The 10,174-nt window shown below is 33.6% G+C and overlaps 1 protein-coding gene across 3 annotated transcripts; it reads right to left on the reverse strand.

Annotated features, from left to right (window-relative positions):
* Window positions 1-3,109: 3,109 nt before the first annotated feature.
* On the reverse strand, window positions 3,110-8,693 carry LOC107223970 (WD repeat and FYVE domain-containing protein 2). 3 transcript variants are annotated; one of them, XM_015663858.2, is made up of 7 exons: window positions 8,402-8,693; window positions 7,091-7,232; window positions 6,497-6,702; window positions 6,148-6,387; window positions 5,721-5,859; window positions 5,443-5,642; window positions 3,110-4,682 (listed from the first exon to the last, which is right to left on the reverse strand). In XM_015663858.2, the coding sequence occupies exons 1-7, from the start codon at window positions 8,560-8,562 to the stop codon at window positions 4,544-4,546; spliced, it is 1,227 nt and encodes a 408-aa protein (XP_015519344.1). In that variant the 5' UTR covers window positions 8,563-8,693; the 3' UTR covers window positions 3,110-4,543. The 3 variants fall into 3 exon arrangements, with proteins under 3 accessions (XP_015519344.1, XP_046585966.1, XP_046585967.1); XM_046730010.1 differs by lacking the exon at window positions 8,402-8,693 and adding an exon at window positions 8,309-8,341; XM_046730011.1 differs by lacking the exon at window positions 8,402-8,693 and adding an exon at window positions 8,018-8,132.
* Window positions 8,694-10,174: the final 1,481 nt, after the last annotated feature.

A 10,174-nucleotide genomic window follows, 5' to 3' on the forward strand; every position in this document is an offset into this window, starting at 1 on the left:
CGTTCTTATTTTTAAATATTGAATATTGATAAAATTGCTATCGAAGAACGCGAATTTTAGATGCAAAGTACATGCGAAGCTAACGCTAATGATAATAATTAGAACAATATCAGTTCTTTTGTCATATAAGTTATACGTTGACTTAAACAATTTGTCTTATAATAAGAAAAAAACGTTTTAAATTTTGTATAATAATTTCATCAAACAAGAATATATGATTGATTTTGTATAAACTGGTATATCAGTACGCACTTAGTTGTGAATCCACTAACAAATTATGCTTCAAGGTCATATACTGTTATTAGTATCATTTTCTTTTCTTTTTTTAAATTTCATCTTTATATTAGCCAATCTTACAAACAGTGATCTAGTAATTATATTGCTAGATGTCTTATCAGGATGCAATGTATGTTATATCTAGTTCCTAAGTATTGCATATATTGTATGTCATTTATATGATTTGGTTTCAGTAAATAAAAAATTAATAAATATTCAATATGAAACATGATGTAATTTTATATACTAGTCAAACACACTGAAATCACACTTATGTATTATCTGTGCCAAATAAAACTCTTGAAACCTTTCTATTATAGAGACTTTCTATTCATTAATAGATTAACACAGCTGCGATATTAAAGGACACTTACACAGCGCCTTTGTGATAGATATTAGGACAAGATGGTAATGCAAAAACTATGTGGAACGAAGGCTATCGATCAGCATATAACGTATTGAAACTTAAAAGTAAGGATTATGAAAGTGTTTCTTGGGAAAAATTATTTTTAATAACTTTCAGAAATTTCTTCTATGTTACTCAAAACATAAATTTCCAAAAATTTTTCAACGGTTTGTCAAATTTCTGACAAATTTTAGTAATTCTCAAACATTTCGTGGAAATTGAAAAAATTCTATGCAGTAAATTAATTTAGGCAGATTTATGGAAAAACGTTGATATTTATGGAAAACTCCTAGAAACTGTTCGTAATTTTAGTTAAATTAATATTCTCTTAGTAATATGTCCAAATTTTATCAGTCGTATATTACAAGTAAGAATTAATTTCGACTTTTTCAATTTGTGTGAATATGTTTATTCGTATCATCACCGTCAGCAGCAGCTAAAATTTTAGTGATAAATTATTGAATTTTTTATCAACACAAAGCTTATCGATTTCTCAGCGAAAATCCTTGATTTCCGAAGACGTTTTGCAGCAATTATATTAAAATGGCTACCATATTTAATTATAAAAGTTATTTTTTCTGACACATTTTTCGTTTAATTGACTCTATGTCACAAAACGAAAGTTCAACAGATTGCACGATGTTTTGTGTGCATTGATATTGATGAATTCACCAAAAAAGATCAGCAGATTCACGACTGATACCGTATTGTTTCAACTTATTTTTTGAATCGTCGGTAGGGAACATTTTCTGGCATACTGTGACGCTGAAGAATATTAGACTCGGCTAATACGGAAACAAAAAAACGAAACGGATTTAATTGGAGGATTTAAAAACTGGCGAAAAATCAAGATGATAGATATGGGCATGACCAGATTTCAGTTTTCATCGACAAGTAGCTGAAATCGACAAGTAAATCACGGCATTTAAAAAAAATTGTACGGTATGTATTAATTAAGATGTCACAGAGTAGGTATAATCTGTAAAACTTTTATCTGAAATATTACATACAACTTACCTGATTCCGCATAATTCATAAGATAATTGAAGTTGACTTTACACTATCTTGCAGAGTACCTAATACCTAGGATTCAATTTTAAGAGGATAATCAGTTTTTACTGACGCCGTTAATTTCAATTATTTTGATTATTATCAGCCAGCGTAATTAATTCTACATGCAATGTCAAATTATACAAATATGAAAAAAAAGCTTTGTTTTACGCCATAGTGATGCCAAGAAATGCATTCCTGCAATTAGACTACTACTTATAGCAGGAATACATTTCCTGGCATTGCAACAGCATGAAACAAAAAAGTTTTTGAATATTTTTGTTCAATATTACACGTAGAATTGCGCTTTGATATTTTCATATCAGTGCTGTTGAGGCACTAATCACAATCAAATAAAGTGACATTTTACTCGGTTTGCGATGATCGACTACATTAGCATTAGAGTGCCAACGAAGCAAGCAAATCGTATTTTACAAATCTCTTCTCTCCAGAGAAACGAAATCGTTTGAAACTTCGAGAAATGATAGTGTTTAAAATTGTATGTTGGCTCGAAAAATTTCGAAAATTGATGTGAAAATATGAAGAATGCGCAATTCGGATATCAGTAGCGTACTATAACTTTAAAATCAGTGAAGAACTATTGGTCTGGGGAGTAGAAGATTATAATTTTAATGCAATTAACTCACTCCGTCGGCACTTCGACCATCTCCTAGTTTAAATTAAAGATATGTTATTATTGAAAAATGAAAACAAAACAATAAGAAAATGATATAATTTTCATTATTCAACAGCCTTAAATTAACAGAATATTATATTTTATAATGTTTATACATAAATTTTGCCGTGTTAAAATAATTAATACATTTACAATATTATTATTATCGTTAATATTTTTTTTTTTATAAGCTATCGAAATAAGTTTCATGGATTTCTGTATAGCTGTTGCAAGGAAATTAATTGACCCACATTATTAAAAGTTTATTTTTCGATGATGGGTATTAATCTCAGTGAAATGAAACTTTGGAAATATATGGTGCTCACACGAATACAACACTATTGCATATAATCTGTCCAACACATCGTCATGCAAAAAAATACCATATTCTTCAACATCCTAAATTATGATTCTAACAACATTCGATAAAGAAAGGGAAAGTCATAATTATCTCACAATTTTGGCAATGTTCATAATAATTGTATGTAGCAAACAAGTAAAACCTGAATCGAATCCACAATTCAATAATGTCCATTCCGAAATTAAGTTTTATAAAAAAAGAAAGTACTTTCATTTACATGTTCATTGTATGATGACAAATAGAGTAATAATGATAAAAGTACGGTAAATCAGTAGATAATAGCAAATTGTAAAGAGGAATGAATAATGATGCGTTACTAAACTCAAGGGACATTATCCAGTCCGTATTAGACTATTGCCACTTATACTTAAAAAATGAATTATTCGCTTTAATATATCTAAACTGTGAAGCTACTTCATTGTGTAAGAATTACTGTAATAGGAATTACTGTAATGGAAAAAATAGTTTAATGGTATTAAAAATTGGTCCAGGAATCACTTCTTATAATTGAGTTAGGTAATAGAGTAATAGAGTTTCGTGTACTTAAAGCATGTGATAAAACGTGTTAACTTGAAGTGACCAATTGATTTAGAAATGTAAATTATCAATTTCAGAATTGAATTAAATCATCATCAAATCAGTCGAAAAATTGAATTCAAAGAATGTGTTTTTTTAACAACACACTAGCAGCTATTTACGAATTATAACTTCTGACCACAATTGGAGAAGAAACAAATTGTGACTCGAGGAAGGATTAAATGATCGCCATTATCTTTCTGTACTTCCTTGTAATCTGAGTCAATGAGTTGCTGTCAAATTTCTTCATTCACTGCTTAAGTTTGATTACAAAGCTCTTACAACACTATGAAGCAATTATTGTAATATATCTACTTTGAAGACTGGGGTATTATTGGTTTGGTATATATTGTTACTGTTGCTGTGATACTAATGTACAGTGCAAGTTTAATCGGATGACTGATTTATTTGTCACTTTTTTATTCAACAAAGAAATGAAACATGATGGATTACTGAAGACTGAATAGTAAAACAGGCTAACTGCATAAAACTTGCAAGGTGAGTATCACACCTCTGAATCATGGATTCTACATGAATATAGCCTTAAATATGAATCCTGTTATGTGTAGTTTCATCTGATAGGCTTTCCTACACGCTGTTCACAATTGATTACATCACCAGTTTGATAAGTGAAATGCAGTAACAAACGAAACATGTCGTGTATTTTTGTCTTATGTATTAATTTTCATTGCCCTCCGATGAAGTTGCGATTATAGCATCTGATAAATTGGGTTGCGAACGGTTGTATCATTTCAGAGCATTAGTAAAGTAACTACGAATTACCGATCAACCTGACCTATTGTAAAGTAAAGGAAGGCTCAATAGATTAAACCATACATAAGGAGCTCCATATTTTGGGCCAAAAAAACACCCCTGAAAGTTCCGGCAGAATTCATGACCCGGAAGGCCGATACATTCCATGTTAGATGCTGTTTCTCACTTTACCACTATACCTATGATCAGGTAAACTTGATTAAACACGATGGAAGTACTTCTTGATAGCTATTAATATTTTACAAAGATAAAAAATAACTGCACTCTCGAGACTATAGTATGCCTAAATTTTGAAAAGGCGTGTGTTACCGTCACGTGTACATAGTATATGCGATATTATTGTTATCACACGATAATTTTAATTGAACAATGAATCAACATTTTTACAATAATGTGTGTGAGTTACATATTTCTGCAAGAAAATTTATTGGAGGAGCGCGCTAACGTCCCAAATTTTAATAACCCGATCTTGACCGATGGTTAGCAGTCTGCGACGCGGGGCATCTAAATCCATTCCAACTACGCTGTGTTTAGCATCGTGAAACGATGCTAACGACGTTTGACTGTGAATAAATTTCATTTTTATCATACCATAAAGCGGAACATAGTATGTGAATTGGACGTAATTTTTTTAGATTCCAGGATATTATTAAGTTTTAGGTTATCTTTGGAAGAGTTTGCATTCTTTTTGGCATTCTAAATACAAGAATAATTATAAGTATGTCCAAATGACGATGGAATTTTTTGAAACAACCAAATGGATTGAGTTTGATTCCCTGGTGATGTGCCGTTAGATTCTTTAAATCTTATTACCACCTTTGGTTAGGAAATGGTGAATACTTAAATTTGAAGAGAGAATCGATCATTGCTATACGACCGTCTTACAGTTTTCATGAAATTTTTAAATGTAATTAGCTATAAATTTTCTCGTTATTGATTCACAGGTTTTTCTAGTTTCCTATCGTTTTATGTTGTTAAGATTTGCAACAACAGCAACAAATAATTTCGCTGATTCAGATAAAATTGTGACGAGGAACCAAGTATAAGGCAAATATGTGACACAAAACTTCTAAAGACACATTATAATTAAAACAACTTTTCAGCACAGGGAATTCAATTATAAATCTATGGATACTTTAGCTTCCAAATGCAAAACCTTATCTTTATTCACGCTTGGTGGGATAGAGAATTTATTTGCGTGACGATTTTATGATTTTTTGCAAACTAACAAAATGACAGGACTTTTTCAAGACAGAGTATGCGTTTGTAAAAGATCTAAGAATTTCAGGATATTTTTCAAGCTTGTTTTTTGGCACCACTTACTTATCAGCTTTTAGTTGAGTATGGCATGGATCACACACTCGTACTTCAAACTCAAAACCCATGGTAGGAATAGGTATGCGTTGAGTTGTGCAACGAGCACAAAGCGCACGACCACAGTGGCGGCAATGATGCTGCCTCAATCCAAGTTGTCTTTGATCCATCATAGCTTTGATATTCCAGAAGAAAGGTCGTCCGCAAGACTGGAAGTAGCAATGAATCACTCCTATGCATAAAATATTACAATGTGCAATGATGAGGGGGATTCAACACTTTATTACCTGGCATGTGTCAGACTCAACCCAAACCGGAGTTTCTTTCCTGTTGGCGGACATGTCCCAGACAACTATCACTCCGTCTTCACCGCCAGAAAGAAGTAAGCGCTCTGCACTTGCATAGCACAAAGCTGTTACCTTATTGCTAAAGGAAAACAAGTCATTTCATTACCCTACTATTATCAAGAGAAGAGTGAATAATCACTTGAGAGAGAGAGGACGTTTTGAAGGAATGAAAAAACAATAACTTTATCTAATCAATAACGAATACTTGACGAGTTTGGTAAATTTGATACGTTTTCAGAGATTTTGGAGATATCAAATGATTTCATCAATTTTCACAATATTTCAGGAATTTCAAATATTTCACAGAATTTCAGTGATTTCATAATCTTTGTGATCTGCATAATTTGGTTTGACAAAAAATACATACTGATGCCCCTGAAGTTCGTACGCAGTGCCTTGGCAACCTCCGATGTCCCAAACAATAACACTTTGGTCAAAGCTCCCAGAAAATAACAGATCTTTTTCAGAATTCCAGGCGAGCGTGCGGATACTTCCTGTATGACCTTTCAGAGTGGTGATTAGAGTAGCACCAGTGCTCTCCAATTTGAGCATCGATATCTGTCCCGAATAATCTCCGACAAAAGCATGTTTGGTCAATGATGCAAATCTGTGATTACGTCAAGGTTTTTGCATCAGATCTTCGAGCACTGCCGATCAAATTTATTTTAATCGATTCGCGTGTTCTTTATAATCAAAAAATCAATGCAAAAGGATACTGCAATGCCGTGAACCAAGCATCTGTTTGAAAAGAACCAAGCCTATGTCCGGTTTCTGAGCAGTGAAATTGAAAAAGCTTATCTCGGCCGATACTGAGTACCCATTCACAATTCAAAGCGAATATAATTCCAGTAACTCGACCTTGATGAGAAAGGCACTCTCTCATTGGAGTCATGCGGTTGTAGTCAGTTTCCAATATAAAATCCTTTGAAGAATATGAACAATTCATTCCCAAACTTGGGATTCCAGGGAATAAACAACACAAGACAATCCTGGTATTCAAGGTATTTTCACGTAGTTGATAAATAAATTCTTTTAAAGAATTTCAGTTCTGTTCTATTTTGTGAGTATAAATCACTTTAGAAACAATGTTTCACCATAATTTTAAGGACTGTAATAAGCGACACAAGGATATCGATTAAAGTATTAAATATCTGAGGTTTTTCTTTTGAATTTCATTCTTCTTCATGAAAATACCATGAAATTTAAGCGTCAGAACTAATTCAATATTTTCTGGAAGATAAACTGATTGGACAGTTTAGTTGAGAAAACTTTTATAGAGTTCATATTGTTTGTGGAATTCAATTACATACGTTAATAGCTCCGTTTTCTAAGCCGACAAAAAGCTGTCTCGTTTCTGCGCAATAATGCATTGCCGTTGCAGCAGCACCCATGTATTGGCATACGCTGGGCCAATATTGCCCTGAATCGCGTTTTAGCCATACTCTGACGGTCCTGCACAGAAATCGAAAATTAGGAAAAATAATTACATCCAATAAACAATATTTTTGAATGAAAAAGGACATCAATGGAATTGCTATAGAAGAATATTATTCAATTTAGAGACAAAAATAAAATTGGTGTTCAAAATAAAAATTGACAAAGTAACGATTATTTAGCTGTAATTAAATTCAATGAATTGAAATTCTTTTGGATTATGTGAGTCGAAAAAAGCTTTACATTAATTCTTATTGTTATATTAAATGGTGTTTAGTTATTTTTTTTTTCATGCAAGGCAATTGTCATTGTAAAACGATGATTTTCACTCAGGATTGCCGTATATTAAGGTAGCTCCTGGTAAGACACAAAACATGAGAAAAAAAATTTACAACAAAGATTTATAACAATTTGTAAACAAAGTTGAAGAGTATGTTTTTTCATACACTAAAATTACAGAACAGAATATCAACCTAAGAGGGAAAAAAAGGATGGAAAATCGAGTTTTGGACACAAGGAAGAATTGCTTTGAAAGGCTTTGTTGGCAAAATAAAGGTATTTCTTAACCACAGAATTTGATCAAAAACAAGCGGTGTATTCTCAAGTTTGTGATGATTCAAAATATAGTAACAAATCATCGGGTTACTAGTTTCCTTAATAAGCTATGCAAGATTAAAAGTAATTTTTCTGTGATTAGTCAGAGGTTAGGATGTCCATATTTTCAAATTCGGCAGAGCCGTAACGCGCCAGTAGACGAACAAAGGTCTCATGTAGCCAGTTATTTATACGAGTAATTTAGTCACCAGCGTTATTTCATGATTTGATCATTATTATTGAACAAACAGGGACGTATTTGACATGACGCTATTTAGGGACACAAAAAATACGGTCGTACGCGACTCAACTATTTGCCTTTAATGAACTGGTCGAACGCGCAAATGTCTCTACCCTAACAATATTTGTATGTGGCAACTCGAGAAAACGTAAGTAAGAATGTGAAAAGGCTGAAGTACAGATAAAGTCGAATTTTTCTTGATACATTCGAAATACGAATAATGTAGATCAAGACTGGAAAGACTCGAATCTTCACTTACAAGATTTTCGATTATACAGTGCGGAAGCAGATTGAACTGTACAGTACAATGCGGAATAATTAATGCGTAATATTTGGGGTTGAAGGGGCATACCTGTCATCGCAAATACTGATAACACCGTCTTCTCGGGGTATGATTATCGCCCCATTCACGTCGTCATTACAACCTTCTAGCTTCGATAATAGAATTGGTTTTCGAGTCGTACTAAATCTTTCGTTGTTTACACCCGGTGCTGGTTTAATTTCAGCTGCCATTTCAATTTTTTTAATGTCGTAACCTCGCCTGTATGATTATCATTTGACAGTTGTCAGACTTCGACAGTTCCTACAATCGCGGATTTAAGAATATCTTAAGACCTTCAAGCCTGCCGATGGTTCGTAAAATGAATCAGTACGCTGGTTTAGTTGGCAGCACTTCCAATAATGTTCCCTTTCTTACTCCATGAAGCATGTAGTATTTTGATGCTGTACCCTCAGAGCATTCTAAGGCTGTACCCCAGGGAGACTAGAGTAAAAAGGAGACCCATCTCTAATGGAGGAGCATGCGAAAAATTTGTCCTCGAAAATTTGTCGTTTAGTGGTTTTAGATTTCATTAAGAACAGCGCTGTCATTGTAATATTCCGAGGTGAAGTTGATAAGAATTGACTATATACATACATCGATCGTGACTAAAATGAAATTACTTCTGTCTTTTCACCATTCGTTGGATATTTGCGATTTCAGTGCTGTTCAGCGTCAGCCAGCGCAAACCTTAGTGTATGGATTTTTGATGCCGGATCAAATGTATGTACAGAGATGGGACTTCTTTAGCCTAGTCTCCATGCTGTATCCGCTGTATCTCACTCCTAGAGAATTTTCCGTGTTATCAGCTATTTTCGGCATTTCAGAATACCATATTCGCCTAGTGACATTTTGTTTGATTACCAATTTACGCGCCAAATTTTGATAACCGATATTTGAGATTTAGTTTCTTTACAACACATATTCTAATCTAATAATTCTGTTCGCCACGCCGGCGTGATGAGCTGCATCATAGTTGGCCTCGTAATAAAAACCGAGATGATTACGTACAATGGCAATTATAAGTCTGATTAGGTATGTTACAATCTGCAGTGACGGTGATGTAATCTTTAGCGTTTGATCTACTATTATGAGCGCAAAAAAAGTTAAAGAACTGGAATCTACGTTCTCAGCCAGCAACACAAAACGGAGTAGAATATTCGACGATATTTCATGCTCCAGTCATGGATCCACTAATTGGGCTTCAATTTTAAGTTGCTGCCGAAGACATAAGCGGGAGAGAAGGTTGACTTTGAAGGAATATAACCCAAACGAATGCGATTACATTGTTGAGAAACTTGTAATTAAAAGAGTACCTCTGTCATTGTATGCAACGGCAGAAGATTATCAGGAATTCGTCGACGAAAAAAATCATAAAGAAGTAACACATGCTCCCTTAGCTGGTAAAGAGATGAGAGAAAAGCAAGTCTATTCAGCAATGACAGAAGTGGGATCATCGTTATACTTCCTGAAAAACAAAGTACGAGGCGATTTGTCAAATAGACCATCGAACAAAAATTTGAGATTTAACAGAGATGAAGACCTGTTGGATGAGGACACTTTGCAGGCTGGTCCCTCAAATTACTTCGGAAACGTGTCTTCGCGAATTAGAAAAGAAGAAGAGAATGATTATTTGAATCAATTTTCAGCTCTACATCCAGACTTGAAAATGACCGAAAGACCGCCAAAAGATCCACAACCATTAAATCCACCCCGAAGCAAACGATCGTTAGCTGAAAATATATCAGAAATTGGATCTACCAAAAGGAGTTCCAGCGTAAGATCGAAAAAAGGAAAAGAGAGAAG

The sequence above is a fragment of the Neodiprion lecontei genome, chromosome 2 (assembly GCF_021901455.1).
Source record: "Neodiprion lecontei isolate iyNeoLeco1 chromosome 2, iyNeoLeco1.1, whole genome shotgun sequence".
Classification (NCBI taxonomy): domain Eukaryota; kingdom Metazoa; phylum Arthropoda; class Insecta; order Hymenoptera; family Diprionidae; genus Neodiprion; species Neodiprion lecontei.